The sequence below is a fragment of the Taudactylus pleione genome, unplaced genomic scaffold (genome assembly GCF_031769625.1).
Source record: "Taudactylus pleione unplaced genomic scaffold, aTauple2 ptg001021l, whole genome shotgun sequence".
Lineage (NCBI taxonomy): Eukaryota > Metazoa > Chordata > Amphibia > Anura > Myobatrachidae > Taudactylus > Taudactylus pleione.
Genome location: NW_028285422.1, coordinates 1,179,908 through 1,198,744, shown reverse-complemented (window position 1 = coordinate 1,198,744; position 18,837 = coordinate 1,179,908). Strand labels below are relative to the sequence as shown.

Genomic DNA, 18,837 nt, shown 5'->3' with positions numbered 1-18,837 from the left:
CAGAATTTCTAGAGGGGGGTTTCCAGAGCGAGTGTGGCCAGTCCATTAAGAGGACATTATTAGCACTTAACCAGCTTTGATATACGTCATAAAAAGTGTATTGTGATTTGTGTGTCATAATTCCAGCATATACAGGACCAGTGATCACAGTAAGCCATTAAATGTGGCAGTAGGATCATCCTGCCTGAGCTGAATGTTTTAATTTCTGATGTGGGCACCATTCCAGAACAATGGAGCAAGTCCTGGAGTCTGGGGGAGCAGCAGAAGATCCTAGCACTGCCCTGGACATATATGTACATATTTGTCTCCTTATGCACTGGATAGTGTATTATTATACAGTATTAATAATTAACCCTATTAATGGTCTTTAGCAGTGCATGTTTTCCAGATCTCCTAGTTGGTGCACAGGGGTATTTATTACTGGCTGACACATGTTAAAAGATCCACGGGTGGTGCTGATTATTTCATTTGTGATACTGAGAAGAAATTGCAGCACTAGGAAAATTCTGTAATATTACTATTTCTATTGTGGGCATGGTGTGGACTGAGGAGGGCTGTTTCCAGGCAACTGGTAACCCCACTGCTTTTGCCTATGATCCCGATGGTTACCGCCAGAACAAATTTTGACGCAGAGAGAAACAAAGTCAGATGTGGGCATGTCATAGCCAGCAACTGCGTTTTTTTCACAGTTGTACTGACACCAGCAACCAGCTAATCCTGGCTTCAGCACTCCCAGGAAACAGGGTGCTGCCTCCTCCACGCCTCCAAAAGGCAATCATGCTGCAGACGCAGGACTCCTTCTGCACATGCGCAGAATGGGTCCTGCACATGGGTAGACCCACAAACATCAAATATGTACGTACATATCAACATCAGACCCAATGTCCCTTCATAGGGCTAAATTTTTAAGACTCGAGTTTGGTCGAGTCTTGTTTTTTTAAAACTCACTTTGCTTCATCAAAACTCAGGTGAGTTTTCCCTTTTAAAACTCGCAAATTTACTAAGAAGTGAGTTTAGCTGAAAGTGAGCTTCCGATGGTGAAGCAGAATGAGTTTTCTCCCCAAAATTGCGAGTTTAGATGAGAGTTTAGATGAGATTACTTACCCGAGATGGCAGTGTTTTCTCTCTGCAAAACTCACTCAGGCAAGCAGCCTGCACATATCAGTGAGATATGTGTAAGCTGCTTGTTTGATCTACCTGTAAAAAACTGGGTTAAATGTTTTTTTAAAAAATTTATGTAGGGTCCCCCCCCCCCAAAAGCCTAACCAGCCCCGGACTTGCCAACCAGTCCTGGTTCCTAAAATTATGGGTAATAAAATTAGTAGGGTTCCACCGTAATTTAGGAACCAGCACCTGGCTGCAGGTTTTTATAGTGGGAAAAAAATTGGGTAGGGGTCCCCATATAATTAAAACCAGTACCAGACCCAAAATGGCCGGGCTGTAATGCCACAGCCCGGACACCCTATTACCGGTGCTCTGTGGCCAAAGCACTATCAGCCCAAGACGCCCAGGCCAAGCTGGGGATCTCAGGGGAAGTGGGGACCCCCAAAAAAGGGGTCCACCCTCTCCAGAATCCCAGGCTTGGTCTGAAGCCCGGGGCTCTTCCTCGCACCCCTGGGCTGTGGGTATGGGGGTAATAAAGTGAAGAATAGATGTAAACTATTGTATTTTACAGTGGAACTACAGGTGCCAGCATGCCTGCCCTTTGGCACTTGTGGAACTATAAGTGCCAGCAGGCGGCTGGCACCCATACCCCCACTGTAAAATAAATAGTTAAAAAAAGACATAACACACACACACCGTGACAAGTAAAAGTTTATTACTTACACCTACCCACATCCCCTTCTCCAAGTAGAATCCCGTTTGGAGTACCTGCAATAAAGATCCTATACTCACCTCCTCCATCACGCTGGTCTCCGTAGCATCCAGGGGGGTCTTGTTAAAGCTATGTTAGCGAAACGTGCGTAGGCATGATCGCTCTATGGGCAAAATTTACTAAGCGGCGGTTTGACGGTGGTTTCTACTCTATTCTAAACCCCAGCGGTTTGGTGCTGAGTTCTATTCTGTTCTAAACCCCGGGGGTTTGGTGGTGGTTTTTTGCAGTGGTTTCTAAATGGCAGCCCTGTTCTATTCTATTCTAAAATGTGTTTTGACTGTGGTTTGGCTGCGGTTTTGCTATCTGCAGATTTACTAAGACCAACACTGCTGCAAAACTGCCATCAAACACATTTTAGAATAGAATAGAACAAGTCTGTTATTTAGAAAATGCTGCAAAACCGCCACCAAACCCCCGGGGTTTAGAACAGAATAGAATCCGCCACCAAAAGACCTGGGTTTAGAATAGAATAGAACCCGCCATCAAACCGCCACTTAGTACATTTTGCCCTATGCCTGAATCTCCTTAAAAATTGTTTAATATGTCTGTGTAAACATTACGCTCTATGTCCTACTTGTTGGAATAATGTTTCATATCCAACCTATGGGCGCTGCTTGGGCACGTTATACTAATTGAATACCTAACAACGGATACATACCATTGCTGTTTGAATGATAACAAAGCAGGCTTCTGATGGCGCACTGCAAACCTTTGTATTGATGTGTCAGTATCAATTAGCTTAGAGCTTTGACACGCAAAATATTACTGATACATTGTATTAATATATCTTATGCTGGCCATACACGCTGCAATTATCGGGACGATCCGCCCGATATCGGCGGATCGCCGCTATAATTGTAGCGTGGTGGGGCGACCGAGGGTTAAATATTGCTCGGTCGGGCATGCTGGATTGTCCAGCATGCCCGTCCGTTGCGATATTTACCCGGTAACTGTCGGCCGCATCGGGCAGTGTATGCGCAGCACGGCCGACAGACAGACATTTCCTGTCTCCTCCCCCGGGGGCGGAGCGCAGATGTCGGGCTATACACTGTGAGATTTCTCTCACAGTGTATGCCGCGGACATCTGCAGCTGGCAGCCGGCCAGATAAAATGTCTGTCGGTCTGACAGACATTTTATCTTGCCGTGTATGCCCAGCATTAGACAGTGAGAGAAATTTGATGTATAACTCGACTGTAGCCATTGGGCTAAAAATCATTGCAACTTAGTAAAACGTTACAATGTGTATCGAGTAACACCATCAATGCAAACAGTGTATTTGGATTAATTAAGCCGGCCATAGGATTAATAACACTGACATCATTCTTGTGCTGTGAACACATAACCGTGCACTTTTGTATGAATAGTATTGCTGCAGCAGTGTATATATATTTTTATATCCTAAATAACAGGGAAATTCTGCTGCATGAATATTGATCTAGCAGTTGTTTCAGTAATACAACTGAATGCAATAAAGCTTGATATCACATTGCGTGTTAAGTAGGATCACGGGCAACCTGGTATAATTTCTGTACGAATAAAAGGATAAAGGCCTTTCGTAATGTGAATTGTGCTTTATAATACACATTAGAATCTATTACATAAAATCCTTTAAGTGTTGTAAAACTATTTCTTATTAGATCACAGCTAATCCTAACCTTCCCTTTAAATTTGTTTTTAGAATTTAAATAATGTGTCAAGAACTAGCACTATAACAGCACGAGACTATCAACATCAGATATACTATAGATTTCGTTCCTAAATCCAATAGGAAGTAGAAGGACTGATATTAAATTATATAGAGCTTATATTCCGCCAATATTATACATTTATGCAGTACAGCAGACGGTTATCTTTCCATGAAAGATTCTATTAATAGGCATTTAATGTGATTTTAAATTAAACTTATTCCTTACCTTTTTCACTATATTATATTATCTTTCTTTTATATTTCGCTATACTGTATATCTTGTTTTGTAATATTTTAAACAATGAAATAAAGGTTATATTTTACTTTAATTGTTTTAGTGTGCCATATATAGACCCTTTCTCTCTTTTGTGCTTTTGAATATAAATACAAGTCTATGGCAGCACCCCCTATTCCTTGAAATGTAGATTTTGAAATAGGAATTATTAAGGGGCTTTACATTACCAATTACTAACCATCACCTTCCAGTGCAATAGACCATCTCTCTTTTCATTATTGATCCCCAGCTTGGCCTGAGCAGCTTGGGCTGATAGTGTTTTGGCCAGGGAGCCCTGGTAATAGGGTCTCCGTGCTTTGGCATTACAGCCTGGCTGTTTTGGGTTCGGTGCTTGTTTTAATTATATGGGGACCCCTACGCATTTTTTTCTCCCTATAATTAAAACCAGGACTGGCCATGCAGCCAGCTGCTGGTTCCTAAATTACGGTAGAACCCTACTCATTTTGTTCCCCGTAATTTTAGGAACCAGGACTGGCTGGCAAGTCCGGGGCTGGTTAGGCTTTTGGGGGGGACCCTACATAATTTTTTTAAAACAAAAAAACACTTTATATTAGGTATACAGGCAGAAAAATACACAAATCACACTGATCTGTGTATGTTTCTGCCAAACTTGCAGCTCAGGAAGTGAGTGTTTAAAACTTCTATTTCACAGTGAGTTTGCTACAATCTCACACGAGATTGGAAACTCGATTCTTAGTAAATTTGTACTTCCTAATTTGGCCGATGGTGAGTTTTTTCGAGTTTGCAATCTCACATGAGTTTTAACAGTGAAAAGACAGAACTCACTTCCAAACTCACTCGAGTTTGTCTTTACTAAATTTGCAAGATGAAAAACATGCCTAAACTCGTATGAGAATGCAATCTCACCAAAACTCACACAAACTCGATTCTTAGTAAATTTATCCCTAACTGCGGGCAGCTGACATCCACTGTCTGCTTCCTCAGTTGTGTGTTCTGGGTCTTTCTTGTCTTGACAAATCATTCACCCTGTTTCCATCATAATAATTAACACTAAGCTTTGCAGTGATTATGTCTATTTATAAGTACAGTAGGCTTACAAAATCAGAGATAAAATTGAAAAGCGAAGGGTTTTTTTTAGTACTAAATTAATTTGTTCAGCATAAGTTGTTGCAATTGAAAAATAGGTAATGTTGAAGCAGAATATTGCCTTGCTCAGATTTGCAGGAATATGCTGTAGTGATGCTGATCTCTTTTAGCCTATTTATTGCCTTATTGCATTAAAATTGAGGTTTCACATAGACTATTTTTTGTTCCACATTAGGATATTCAGGTTAGTTTTGCTTTATGTTTTTATACAAGTATTAAAACCACCATCTTCATAAAAAGCCCACAAATCTTAATCTATTGACTTAAACAGAGGAAGCTGGCAGCTGAGCAGGGAGGGGGGCGCATGTGGTATGCGTTTGAGGTGGACCTCTAGGGTAATGAAAACCTTTATTTTATTTTCTTCAGTATTTCTGCTCATAAAAAGCAGAAAACCTGTTACGTGATAGCTAGCAGGCTGCAGATTATAGAACTATTACCGGGTTTATATTAAGCACCATATCCTCAGGCTCAGTATCTGAAGTCCCAGAAATGTTGGACCTTTGTGTGTTTACACAGATAGGTCCACTGACAAGTACAAATGTCCAACATAGAATTATAAATATAAATATCATAAAATAGGAGTCAATCCAATTAGGTGCAAAATACACCAGCAAGTAAGTTTGGCTGTATGCCGCACTTACTGTACCTCCAGACTTACACATTTCTGTTCTATTTGCGCCTGAGATCGGACCGCGAAGGGGGGTGAATTGCCTCTTTCTCACCTAATTGGATCGAGCCCTATAAATCAAAAAGGTAATGCTCACTTACACTACTTTCAAAAATAATTTGTATTTGAATTTTGCATTGTTATTTTAAACTTGATATAAAGGTTATTTTTTATTATTATTATTATTATTATTATTATTATTATTATTATTATAATATAGTAGACATAAAGCTCCTTACATTTAAAATACCAGTAGCAGTAGCAAGTGTATGAGTAACTTACATTGGTTTGAGAACGGAATGATATTGAACCAAGATTCTGATCTTATATAGTACCATCTTTTTAAAAAAAAATTATATATGTCACAAAACAATGAACTGAGCAGCATTTGTGATGGCACAAAGATTGTTAATTTACAACAAAGTAATGGAGTTTTGGCTGGAGTTAGGTAAGGTAAAAAAATAACAAAGCTCACTTTGCTCCGATATGACAGGTCCCGCGATGTCCCTAATGGTCCAAGCAGGAGAACCCCCCCTCATGTTTGTCACAGAAGTGTTCTACCTGGAAGGCCTTTTCTCAAACAGAATTTCTGAAACAGTTTCAATGTTCTGGAGACTGTATTTCCTGCTCTGACCGTAAGAGACATCACCGGACACAACAGATCGGAGGAACAGATAAGATAAGTGAAAATTTTATCTACATCAGTTATCTCTACGGAAGGCAAATCTTTGCAGTTTGAGTGGTGTTATCCCTGAAAATCATTACTAATGGTGTTGGTATTGGCCAATATCTGCAATTTGGAAATCCTTAATGTGAAAAGATTTTCACTCCAGTCAGGGTTGGTGCTGTCACAGACCAGCATCACTCTCCCAGGAGGAGAAGAGGCTCATTTGCCACAACACTAGATAAAGAAATCATTGTATGGGCTGCATATAACTTAACAGACATACTTTTCCCTCTGGAAATGCATTAACATTGTAGTGTTCCAGTAGCTCCATGTACATTTCTTTAGCTAGCTCACCATTTAAAAAAGCTGAATCAAAGTCTAGTTGGTATAGCAGTAAATGAAACATAGCAGACATAGCAATGACCATATGTAACGTACTGAACTCTGCAACAGGCAAGAAGATCTCTCGGTAGTCAACACCTGATTTCTGGGTGTAACCCTTGGCAGCAAGTCGGGCTTTGTAGCAAGCAAGGTGTCTGTCTGTGTTTAATTTCTTGCAGAAGACCCACTTGTATTTTACTTTTTTACAATTTCTCGGCCAGTCCACAATGGGGCTGCAATAACCCAATTCACGGTTCCGCTCCCTCACCCACCAGGACCACCCACTCCCCTGATCTCCCGGTGTAAATATGGTGCTGACATATTAGGCAGCACTGTATATTGTGGGAATCATTACAAATTACATACTATGGGGCGGCAACTTGCATGGTGCATTTTCCAGCCAGTTACAGAAGGCTGATTTTGTTTGCACCTATGTGGGCTGCAAGCAGAACTAGCCCTCTGAGACAATGCATGAAGTATTCTAACAGCTTCCGAAACTAATTGAACCTGGAGCTACAGTACAGTATGACATGAAACAAAAGGTAAAGATGGCCCTACCCAATTTAACTTATATAAGAGGTGTGAGAAACACTTGATACAAAACAACAGATAATCAACCTACACCTGCGATCAAACAAACAGCCTATACAAGAAATTCTATTGAAACAGCTACAGCAAAACACGCATTGGCGCGTTTTGTTGTAGCTTTTTAAATTCAATTCTATTGAAAAAGCTACAGCGAAATGCGCATCAGCGTTTAGTTGTGATTGTCTGAAAAAGTGCTCTGAATAAATTGTATATGTGCTGTAATAGATGTATATAATGTATAACATTGTTGGCATATGAAATGAGGGAGACGGACCGCGGTAGCAGCATAGTAATAAGAAGTGAGCTGAAATAGTGTGATACGGAGTTCTTAACAGAGTGACCACAGCGGCATTGCTATAATGAGCAGGCAAAATCAGTGTGACACGGAGCTGTAAATTAGAGTGACTGCTGCAGCATTGCTGTAACTAACAGGCAGGAACAGTGTGATACTAAGCTATGAGTGACCATGAATAGCAGCACTGGTACTATTAGACTATATATTGGGAATACTGTATTTGTGTGACATAACACTGGTTCAAATAAATACTAACTGGGATACCTATGTGAATAGATTGTGGGTTATATGAACACAAGCTTAAGTGAAAAATAAACGTTACAGAGACCATGGGGAATGATGATGCATAAACCCAGGAAAATAATAGCATGTGATATTAGGCAATATGAACAATATGCACATTGACAGCAGACGATAGTCCCTATTTACAAACCTGTGAATCACAGAATAGAAACCTGAATCAATAAGGATTAGTGAACAGATACATTTGTTTCTAGGTCTTCCTTTCAGTCCACATAACGAAACCAAGTTAGATACACTTGTATCAACTGGATTGTAACCTTGTATGTAGTACACACTTGAATGATATCATGCATGTATAGTTAATATCTAAAATCTGTGAAGACATTTAAATAATCCCTTAATAATTTAAAGGGACTGATATGCTTCAATGAAACAATATAAGGCTATACATTCACTTGATTATCTTATTAATGATGTAAGGTCACATAATGAGGCTGAAGATGGTTCAAAAGTGCCCTTGCTTCTAGTGAAGTTGAATTTCAACTTTACCAGCTGAAGAATGATCCAGCGTATCCTTAGTTAGCGATGGTTTTTGCAGTATATGTCCCAACCGCAAAAGCTTCTCCTGGTAGGCGCTGGAGCCGGTGAAAGGATACTGGGCAAAATCCAATAAGCACAACGTACCAAATAGGATACGCTGGATCATTCTTCAGCCGGTAAAGTTGAAATTTCAAACTGGAGCATTTCTCTGGAACTGAACTTTGTATGGTGCCTATGAACATTGATTGTGCCTGACCAGCGTGTATGCTTATTTATGTGAGCTTTCTTATTTTGACATGCATGTCCACAATTGTTTTTATATGTGCTATATACGCGTACATTTGTATATTGAATATTGAAAGAATACTTACTTCACAAATAATTTTTATCCATTGTTTTAATAATTTTATTGTTTAATAAACTGTGACAATTATTCACTTGATTCAACGGTGCTTTAGCCTATTTCATTGTTCTACTGAAGAGACTGATTATCTCTTATTCAGCAGCTGCTCGGAGAAGCAACTTTTGACAGCGCCGTGTTTTTAAGTATTATTTGCTACAAACACTCTCTTAGCTTGTTCTCAAAGTGAAATATTTTTTTTGCTTTCAGAACAAGCTTAGAGGGTGTTTGTATTTGAACTTGCTATAACTTGCTATATCGAGGCCATTCTCCCTCTGACAATCTCATATATGTTGCTTTAATAATAAGCTAAGAGAGTATATTATCGGAACTTGCTATAACAATAGTATTATATTATCTTCATATGCACACCACCTACATGGATTTAAATAATATTTTAATTTTCTGTATAAGCAAGTACAGGCAAATATAAATAATACTTTAATTTTCCATATATGCATGTACAAGCAAGTATAATAGTGTCAATTTACAAGATAAGCTCCTGTCTAAAGAGGAGATCTTGTAAATTGAGACTCTATTATATTTGCCTGTACTTAACATGCTGATGCCGGGTACACACTAGACGATGTGTGTACCCATGCGACGCACAATGCGATGAACGACATATCGTGCCGTCGTTTGACACTGCACAATCTGGTGAATGACCGCAAGATATGTCATTCACCAGCCGCCTCCACAAGCATGGGGTCATTTTTCAAATTGACAGATTCAGCAGCATGTAGGCTCGATCTGTCAATGTGATGAACGATGCAGTGGGAGGGCGCATAGTCAGTCATAGTGCATACACACTTGCCGACATGGACGATATGTCGGCTCAGTCCGCTGGATCGGGCGATGTATTGTCTAGAGGGTACCCAGCTAAGTATCCTACTAATTTAATTATACACTTATTGGACAAGAACAAAAATTATCGGTAGAATAATTCAACTAATTCTGTTCCTGACCTAAGAATTAAAAAGACAATATTGTAAATATTAACCCAAGTATGCACTTACCTAATATTAATACTAAAGAAGACACACAAGAGGCATTTGGCTGTAAACTAATTTATAGTACCGTATTTAAAAAAGAAAAAAATCTGCACATATTTCTACTAGTCCAGAACTCCGGATAGGACTCATTTTTAAGACTTACTATTAAAAGTTAAATCTTAATATAAGTGCACCTGATACAGATCTATTTTCCTTTTTTTTTGCTTTGGATTATTAAGGATAAACTTCAATGTAAAGCCTTAAATACTGTACAAAGAAATAGATTGCTACATCCTGTGTAGGACATAAGATAGACTATTCTAAAAAACAGAAACAAACCCTTTGTTTCAGCGTAATGGAAATAGCACTGCTTGCCCTCACAGGACCAAAGGTCAGTTATCCCATCTAATAAGAACAGAAGTCTGTTTCCTGGGCCTTAAACCTGCCTCATTTTTATGATTATTTCACCTAAAAAAGAGCTTTAATGAACAAACGTTTTGATCAAGAGTTTAAGATTGATATTTAGTAATAAAACAAGGTGATAATTAGCACAGTCCGAATTATCCTTATTGGCCTTTGGAATGATGTCAGTTTGAGCCAGAAAGGAAATCATTTCAAAATATCATTAAGAATGGAATTGAAAACAGAAACCAAAAGAGAGATTAAAACTGCGACAAACTGTTAAGCGCATGGCGTGATATAGTCAACTCCATGTGCTTAATAGATTTTAAAAGTTTTAATGGCCTTCATCACTTCCTATTACTGGATACTCAATGAAGTCCATATGATTTTGAGAAAGTTTAGCAATAAATATATAATAGTGAAGGACAAAACCACAAAGCACACACAAAACAAAAAGTCGAAGTTGTGCACCCAGGACTCTGCAGTGTCTTTTTAGGCTGCAGGCACCCTGCAAGCCAAGTGCTGGTGCTACCCTCTATGTACGACCCAGAAAATAATACATCAGAGGACTCCTAATGTAATAATGTATACTGAACATATTCAACAACTAGCTTGCTCCTGCCCTAGTTGATGGATTTTTTCATATAATGTGACTCTTGGTCTTCTGTGTTTTCTGTGTGTTTTAGTTTTTTCCCCATTACTTTTGTCATGTGAGTCCTGACTGGCACACTGTAACTAGGGGTCTTTTTATAAATTACCATGATGTTGCAGTGATAACCTTCATCTTGTATTGCTACAGGATGCAGTTGAAATACCAGCGTGCTGGATGCCGGTGCTCAGAATGCCAGCGCTGGCATCTTGACCCCAATTATAATCCTGGTGCTGGCATCCCGACTGCCGACATTCCGACGGTAAGTAGTGGGCTTAGGTGGAGAGTTAGGGGTTAGAGTTGGGCACTAGTGGGAGGGTTAGAGTTAGACTGCGGGGGGTAGACACTAGGGTGGGAGCAGGGGCAGAACTATGGGAGACAATGGAGGCACCTGCCGTCGGGCTCCATCACTGAAGGGGCACCTCCTCCATTGCCCACAATACATTCACCCCACTTGAGGCTGTAACTATGTACCCAGAGTGTACCGTTATGACCGCCCAATACATTGCACCTCTTCCCAACACCTGAGAAGCCACCATACAGTAGTGGAAAGCTCTGTGTCAGACCATCAGCTGCTGCCTCCGTCTATATATAATCTGTCCCTACTCATTGGTGTCGCAGCTTCTTAAGTCAGTGTGACATGTCTGGCTCCCCACTCACCCACAACTCTCTGTCTCACCCCTCCCTGGTGGCAGCCCTAGCCGCTCGAACCTGCGCAGCAGTCCCGTCGCATCCCCTCACCAACAACTTCTCGTCCCACTCTTCCCTGGGGACAGCCCTAACCATGGACTTGTGCAGCAGTCCCGGGGGCCCCCACACCCACAGCTCTTCGTCCCACGCCTCCATGGCGGCAACCCTAGCCGTGGACCCATGCAGCAGAGTCCTGAGTGACTGGCCCGAGGATAGGTGCAGCAGCAGATCTTCTTCCAGGAGCTGAATGTCAACAAGGATGCATCGAATGGAGCAGCGGGTAAGAGGGTATGGGAGGCGGGGGCCTGGGGCAACAACAACTGAGTCTGGGGGGAAGATCTTTGGTGGAGCAACTTCCCGGCATGTGATGCAGTCGTCAGTAGACTGGGCATTTTGTGATTTGTAGTCCCACCACAGTGGCAGTCTTACAGTATTTTGACTTAAACTCAGTCCTCAAATCCACCACATCAGGTGATTTTCGCCTCCGTCATGGGTATCAGGAAGGCTCTCCAACCCGCATCAGGTGGCTTTCACCTCCATCAGGAGTACTCTGAGTCTCATGCTAATTGCACCATGCAGGTCACTATCTTATCTGTGACTAATGCATACAGATGTGTCCACATACATCTATCCTCTGTGCGACACATAATGCATGTGCGCAGAGTGACTCGGTAGAGCATCTTCTTGTGCTAATATTTCCATTCAAATGTGTCTTATTCGTACAGCGATGTGAATAGGACGCACAAGCAGCTTCTGCTGATTAAAATGATCTGTGGCATGCCTATATTCTGTGTGCAAATGCGGGTGTATCTGCATGCAAGATGCTACATTACAGTGTCAGTGGCTGTGACGGGGGGCACCAAATTATAACATGCTTCCGGGCGTCTGGGATGAATTTACACCACTGAGCAGCTTAAATTGGATTCTGTAGGAGTAGGAAAAGGCATTATTCTATTTCTTTATGATAGCTCTTATAGTGATCTGGGGAATATAAGTTGATAGATATTCTTATATTCTTCCTCTGATTGGTGCTTTTCAATAACCTCTTGAATGTTTTTTGACACTGGAAATATACATAGTAATCAATGTACAGCCTTTTAGACAGATTTCAGGGTCCCTCCCCCTCTTTCTCTCCATTCATAACACGGTCGCTCTCTTCTGTCGCCCATGTCCGCTGCCTCAGTGTTATAATCAAGTCCGCTCTCTCCTTCAATCACTCCCCACATTCTGCCCTGTCGCTTGTAGTGCTTTCCCCATGCAAGTCACCACTGCTTGTTCCTACAAGCTACAGTGAAATTGCTCAGCCCTTCACCCTGTACTTGTCATTTCTTGTACGTGGTTTTACTGCAATGTATTGTACTTGTGCTATGTTATCATGTTATAGATCACTGTTGTGCATTGTAATTATGTGGTTTACTTGATTTGTTATCATGTATAGCGCTATTTAAGAAAATTATTATATATGTACAGATTATTTTGCATTGATAGGAGAACAAAATATTAAAATCGAATCATTTTGATTTCATGATGTAAGAAAATAAATAGTGAAAATGGTGTATGTTTTTTTGCAGCCAATGTACAGTATATGTCCATATTACTTGGAAAATATTTATATGTACTACCTATTTATGCATGCTAAACCATACCAACAACTCAAATGGCCATGTAAGAAATAACATAACATTCTGAAGAAAATAATGTGCTTTTGTCTCTCTTTCTACGCCTAGGAAGAAATATCTTTGCCATTGTAATTGCTTTACTTTACCTTAAATACATAAATCCCTTGCTTTATTTTTTTCTTTACTGTATGAGGTAATGTATTTTTAAGAGCAGCACAATCTAGGTTATTTTCTAAACCATCTTGCTGTTATGTGTACTTTTCATTCAGATTTGGATGAGTGCATGGAGGGCAATGGAGGATGCCAGCAGACATGTGTCAACATGATGGGGAGCTATGAATGCCGCTGCCGTGAAGGGTTCTTCTTGAGTGACAACCAACACACCTGCATCCAGCGCCCAGAAGGTATCCTCTCTCTTACAGTAGATAGGCACAGGAAAACGTGATACAAGAATAATATTTATTCTACTTCCACTACTTTAAAACTTTGTAATGTAGAAAGTGTTTAATGTCTTTCTGGTTAATATATATATATATATATATATATATATATACACACAGGGCTATTTTTCTGGAGAAAAGTTCAGAAACTGTGGGTAGAGCTACTGGGGGTGGAGCTATAGAAAAGCTATTTTATATATATATATATATATATATATATATATATTATATAGTATTTAGAAAAAAGGGCACTCAACAGGGCCTTTAAAATAAATCTTATCTTACGTAAAATAAATTTTGTCCCAGGACATTACGTCATAGTTAATGAGAGGTTCAGGAACTGAGTCCCTGCTTGTTCCTGCTGAAAAACAGCACTGGTATATATATATATATATATATATATACCCAGTAGTTTGGCACTTGGCATATACAATCCACCTGTAGGTGGGATACAAAGCGGGTATCTCCTAGGGAGGAGTTTAAGCCCCAAGGGAAAGAAAGTAGGCGGCACTCCAATGGTAACAAAAATGTGTATTAAATAAGAAACATAATTACACAAATAGTGTCAACGTTTCAAGGTCAACTGCGGACCCCTTTTCATCAGGACTTATATATAAAAACTATATATATTTTATATATATATATATATATATATAATCAGTGTTTCAGGTCTTCTTCTTTGAAACCTTTTTCAAGGCAATCAAACAAGTTTAGGGGCTTAATTGTTGAGTGCTGCGATATTTAGAGAATTCTGAGCAATTCAACTCCAGTAAATAACCTGAAATGGCAGAGCTGGAGCATCCCCCTGTGCAGGTCCCAACTCCAACGTCATGTGAGGGACGGGGCCGCTGTCAGGAGAAAGTATAGAGCTGCCTGGACCGTCTGGATGCCTCTACACCCTGCACAGACCCTCCAAAATGACACCTTTCACCGGGTACAAAATTCTCTATTCCTGGAATTCCCTCTTAATTTATGATTGCCGTCACCTGTGTTGAACTAAGTAATTGAAGGAGAAAGGTGTTGCAACACAGGTAACGGCAATCGTAAACTAAGAGGGAAATCCAGGAGCAGAGCATTTTGTACCTGGTGGAAGGGGCCATGATGGCTGGTCTGTGCAGGGTGCATGCCCGGTGCAACCTGTGGACACCGAGCGGCACTGGAGCAGTGTTAGTGGCCACACACCCTGTTAGCCTTATGCATGGCCCTACTCGCACACCCTTCCCTACAGCCCTCTGAAATGGTACAAAGATAAGTGGTAAAGTGCTAGGTTAAAAAATATTAAGGTGAGTTATAAAGAAAGCCATTTTCAGGGAACAAGTAATGGGTTAAGAACAGTGGATCTGATTCAGACCTGCTCGCTAGCAAGTGCTCGCTCATTGCTGGTGATGTTTGCAAATGTGCGCATGCATATAGTTTGCAGTGCGCAAACTAGTATGAGCGATCGAGATGCGCTCGCTCACCCTGCAAAGACAGCCCTGGAGAGGCCGTTTGTGGGTGGTAACAGGGGTAAGGCAGTAGTAACGGGGGAGTGGAGTTGCGGACGCAGGCGTGCCTGAGTGTTTCAACGCCATTTCAGAGGCAAACATAATTAACCAGCAGCATCATAGTACATGTCACCTGGTTGAATTATACACTGAAGTGCTTGCAGTACAGTACAGTCAACCGCAAGCGCTGTGGTCAGATCCGATGGAGGCCAATGTACCGATGGTTGTACATACTTCATGGAGATGACGTCCGCTAGTGGGTAGCTAAAGACAGGCTGGTTGGCGTCTGTAAACACAAAGTGATCGCTCGCCAAGACATAGTGGGAGTGCTTATGCCTTGGCATGTGAGCGCCTGCCTTGACGTCACTTAGCTAAATTTCCATACGCTGGGAGTGAGCGGCCGCATCTAGCGAGTGGGTCTGAATCACGCCCTTAGTGTATACTTACTGTACCTTCTCTCCAGGAAATAGATAAATAGCCCAGGTGCTGGAGAGTTAGGTCTCTTCCAATCTCAATATGGTTGTATGAGGACACTAAAGACAAGAAATAGATACAAAATTGCAACCATAGAGTTTGGAAGTAACACTCAGATCAGTTGACACAATAAAAAATATTTATTATGAGATGATAAAACAGATATCACTGTCAGCTGGTATATGAAAACATATACAAACAATTCATTAAAATAAAAATAGCTAAATGTATAATAATAATTATATATATAGTGGGAAAGATGGGGTGAATAATAATATGGAGAATCACTGGCCCATAGGGAGGGGGCGGGCCAAGATGATGAGATTTGCTCTATTTTAGCCCCACCTCCTCTTAATGACTGAAGTGCGCTAAGCCTACTCAGCACTAAGCCTACTCAGCACTAAGCCTACTCTGCACTAAGCCTACTCGGCACTAAGCCTACTCGGCACTAAGCCTACTCGGCAACAGCTGTAAAGCTGTTCTGCAAAAAGAGGTTTGCTTCAGCATGAAGCACTGCCAATGGACTTTTGAAGACTGGAAGAAGGTCTTATGGACCGATTAATCAAAATTTAAAATCTTTAGTTCATCATGCAGCTCCACTCCCCCGTTCGCCATAGAGTAGGTGAATAGATTGCTTGTTTGAGCCTGAAATTTAAAAGGACAATGCTTTTAATAGCAAAACACCCCACTGTCCGCCAGGGGCAGTTCTAGGTACTCAGGAACCCCCACCTGCATGTACCACTGTATTCGTATATTCATATTGACACCTCCAAGATGAACACTCACACAGTGAGGGGAATCCAACTACCCGCGCCAACTAATTCAAATATCAGTGTTTACCCTGTATTTACCCTGTATGTTAAAACCCAGAAGTGCAAAGTCAATGAAAAATGTACCTTTTAGGGTTTAATTCGTGGAGAACAACCATTGATTCTGCACTTTATGGGTTAGCACGTGTTATTCCCTGGTTTAATGCGTACGGAGATGTACAGTATAAAACCTTTGAGAGAGATAAAGTGGTGAAGTTGCCCATAGAAACCAATCAGCCTTTATCTATCATTTATCTACACAGTCTATGAAATAATAGTTAGAAGCTGATTTGTTTCTATGGGGAACTTTTTCATTTTATCTCTCTCAAATGTTTGATACATCTTCCCCTATGTCCGACAGCTCACTTTGTTCCCTATATAAAGATGACATGCCCAGGTGTTTTGTTTGACCTGTCTGAATACAGCCCAACTTCAGTACTAGAGGACCTCCAGCCCTGACACTCTTGGGTGTTTGTTTAACCTGGTATTATAGGTTGTACTATATATTATAGGAAAGAACTTACTACTCGATAAATGCAGATGTCTGAACAGGGATGTAATCCATGAGCCGGATACTGTTAGTATTGTATGCATTAGTAATGTCTCTTTGGTTAAGGTGCATTGTTAGATGGCACTGAAAAATTATTAATTTCCTTCATAGATTCCTTCACAAGGCATTTGACTTCTCACATTCTGATTGCTGAACAACACCCTTTAATTTCTCAGTTCCATGACATTTTCAATGTTCCACAATAAGAGGCCATTTTTTTCTGTAACATACTATACTATAAGATTAAATAAATGTTATTTCCAACATTATTACCTAAATATAACAAAGAAACCGCAGAATATGTGGCTGAGGCTCGCTGTCATTCATTAGTCAGGGGCAGAAATAATTTTATGAGACCAACTAAGTGTAAGTATGTAAATAGAAGAATAAATGCTTATATTTAACTAGTTCTCTCTTCATATATCTGGAATTTCTCACTTTTCCAGAAGGTATGAACTGCATGGACAGGAACCATGGCTGTGCACATATTTGCAGAGAAACCCCTAAAGGCGTGTCCTGTGAATGCCGACCAGGGTTTGAGCTAACAAGAAATCAGAGAGACTGTAAATGTAAGTATGATTATGATAGTAATGTACTGCTTATCACTGGAGAGACACAGCTAATTGGAATAAGAGGTTACAAGGTTAGTACACTGACAGTATCATACTGCATCAATGTCTGCCACTCCAGGTGAGCAAGTTGTTCACACAGCTCAGTGGTACCTATTCTGGCCTATTGCTAGGGTGTACTACAATGTTCCTCATCCCCAATTTTTCATTGTCTGGGAGGCCATGTAAAAGTATCACCTGGGTTTCACACCAGCACTAGATTGGAAGATTTTGCTGTCCAGAACAGTTATGTTAATTTTACTAGGTCCACATCACATCAGGTGTAGCCAACTTACCAGAGAACTCAGGTCTTGGTCCCCAGCACAGAATGAGGTCTATATAATTGTTAAAACCCACAACCACACAAGAGGGCTAATGCAACTCTGAATGAATGCCCATTTGGTTTCATACTGCGCAAGATCTGGAACCAACTATAAGCAAGTATGGGAGATGCAGAGTCATACGCAACTGAGTCGCATCTCCTTTTGCGACTGGAGGGGTGTAACTTGGTTGTAACAGGGTGTCCTCATGTAGGCAATGTTCAAAGGAGACATGTCAACGGAAATGAAGGGTTGGCCGGAAGAGTAAATAGAGCTGTTCTCAGACACACCAAGGCACCAAAGGTAGGGCTGGTGCAAATGTCCACGAATGATGATGACTGGTATCAATCTAAGCATACAGATAGAGTGGCCTGGCCACAGAGATGTGTACAGCTGTGTAAACTGACACATAAATGTATTTAGGGCCTGATTCAAAGGTGGCCATAGTCCAGGTTGGTGCTGCATCTTCAGCTGTAGTGCAGCATCTGGAGATATCCAAATGCTGCAGATGGTGTCTCGTGTAATGAGACTCCCACCTCTGTCTGAAGAAGCAGCATCGGAGAAACATTGCGACCATTGTGTCGAACATTAGACGACATCTGCTCAGATTGTCCACCTTGTCACACTCACTCAAATTGTGTGATTTATCTCGCCATTTGCTGCAAGTCAGGATTTCTGCCTGACCTTGTTCGCAAACCATGCACTGACATCACCATCATGAACTATGTCAGCTGATAGCATTCTTCCAGTGGGAGTGCTCCTGCTTCAGCTGACCTCAGCAGCCTATCAGGGACTTGCAGCAGCTTCATAACCCCTGTGAGAACTCCCACTGCTGCCAGAGCAAAGAGTTGCTTCCTAGAGTTCAGTTCTAACCTGTGGCTCCTTTGTGCAGAAAACCATCACTGCTATCTGGCTCAATATCTACAGTTTCTGTGTCCTGATCCGTGTGCTGCTGTATTCCAGTTTAGGAATAATAAGCTTTTCCTAAGAACTTAGAAAACATCAGTTTCAGCCTGTTATCCAGCTCAGTGCAATCACCAGCTGCACTGATTA

The 18,837-nt window shown here is 40.9% G+C and overlaps 1 protein-coding gene across 4 annotated transcripts in view; it reads left to right on the top strand.

The window, feature by feature from the left end:
• Nucleotides 1–18,837, top strand: part of SCUBE3 (signal peptide, CUB domain and EGF like domain containing 3) — a 248,586-nt gene that overhangs the window by 86,817 nt on the left and 142,932 nt on the right. For 3 of the 4 annotated variants that reach the window (XM_088461160.1, XM_088461161.1, XM_088461163.1), the window contains exons 4-5: nucleotides 13,369–13,503; nucleotides 17,303–17,425. In XM_088461160.1, the coding sequence (XP_088317286.1) occupies nucleotides 13,369–13,503; nucleotides 17,303–17,425 (258 nt within the window). Of the gene's footprint in view, nucleotides 1–10,901; nucleotides 11,053–13,368; nucleotides 13,504–17,302; nucleotides 17,426–18,837 lie in introns of those variants that run through there. The other variant, XM_088461162.1, reaches the window with a different exon arrangement.